This window comes from Alligator sinensis, unplaced genomic scaffold, assembly GCF_000455745.1.
Source record: "Alligator sinensis unplaced genomic scaffold, ASM45574v1 scaffold470_1, whole genome shotgun sequence".
NCBI classification, from domain to species: domain Eukaryota; kingdom Metazoa; phylum Chordata; order Crocodylia; family Alligatoridae; genus Alligator; species Alligator sinensis.
The window spans coordinates 832,178-832,853 of record NW_005842487.1 but is presented as its reverse complement, the minus strand read 5'-3'; the positions used below and the strand labels follow the sequence as shown (position 1 = coordinate 832,853).

Here is a 676-nt window from a genome sequence, read left to right as displayed (position 1 = left end):
AGGGAAAGAAGTCCTTGTCCCTACCTTTGGGCAAATTCAAAAAGAGGTTAGATGATCACGGGTCTTGTGAACCCAGCATTCATTCCTGCCTGTGGCAGGGGGGGCAGGCTAGATGATCTGATCAGGTCCCTCCTGACCCTAGCTACTATGAAACTTGGCTGTCTAGAGGATAGCTAAGACTTGTAGTTGCCTGTTGTCTTGCTCATTGGAGCTCTTAATTGTGGGCTTCTTTTGATGCCCTGCACCTTGTTGATAGATAACGTCTGTCTCTGGCTTTAGTTGCTGTATTCTCCCATTGAGAATATCCAGAGAGTAGCTGCAGGAGTACTGTGTGAACTGGCTCAAGATAAGGAAGCGGCTGAAGCCATTGAAGCTGAAGGAGCTACTGCTCCTCTAACAGAGTTGCTTCACTCTAGAAACGAGGGTGTTGGTAAGTGAACTAAAACTGACTTTTAAAAATGAGATTCTTTCTTCAGTGAAAGGCCTCTGCTAAATCCTTACTCTTCTTCAATAGCAACATATGCAGCAGCAGTGTTGTTCAGAATGTCTGAAGACAAACCACAGGATTATAAGAAACGGCTTTCAGTTGAGTTGACAAGCTCCCTGTTCAGAACTGAACCAATGGCTTGGAATGAGGTAGGTCACATTCTTGTACCAACCTTATTTTCCCTAAAAG

The 676-nt window shown here is 44.7% G+C and overlaps 1 protein-coding gene across 1 annotated transcript in view; it reads left to right on the top strand.

The window, feature by feature from the left end:
* The window catches only part of CTNNB1 (catenin beta 1), a 14,312-nt gene that overhangs the window by 8,527 nt on the left and 5,109 nt on the right, over window positions 1–676 (top strand). The window contains exons 11-12 of the mRNA XM_006031233.3: window positions 280–430; window positions 515–636. Coding sequence (XP_006031295.1) covers window positions 280–430; window positions 515–636 — 273 coding nt within the window. The remainder of the gene's footprint in view (window positions 1–279; window positions 431–514; window positions 637–676) is intronic.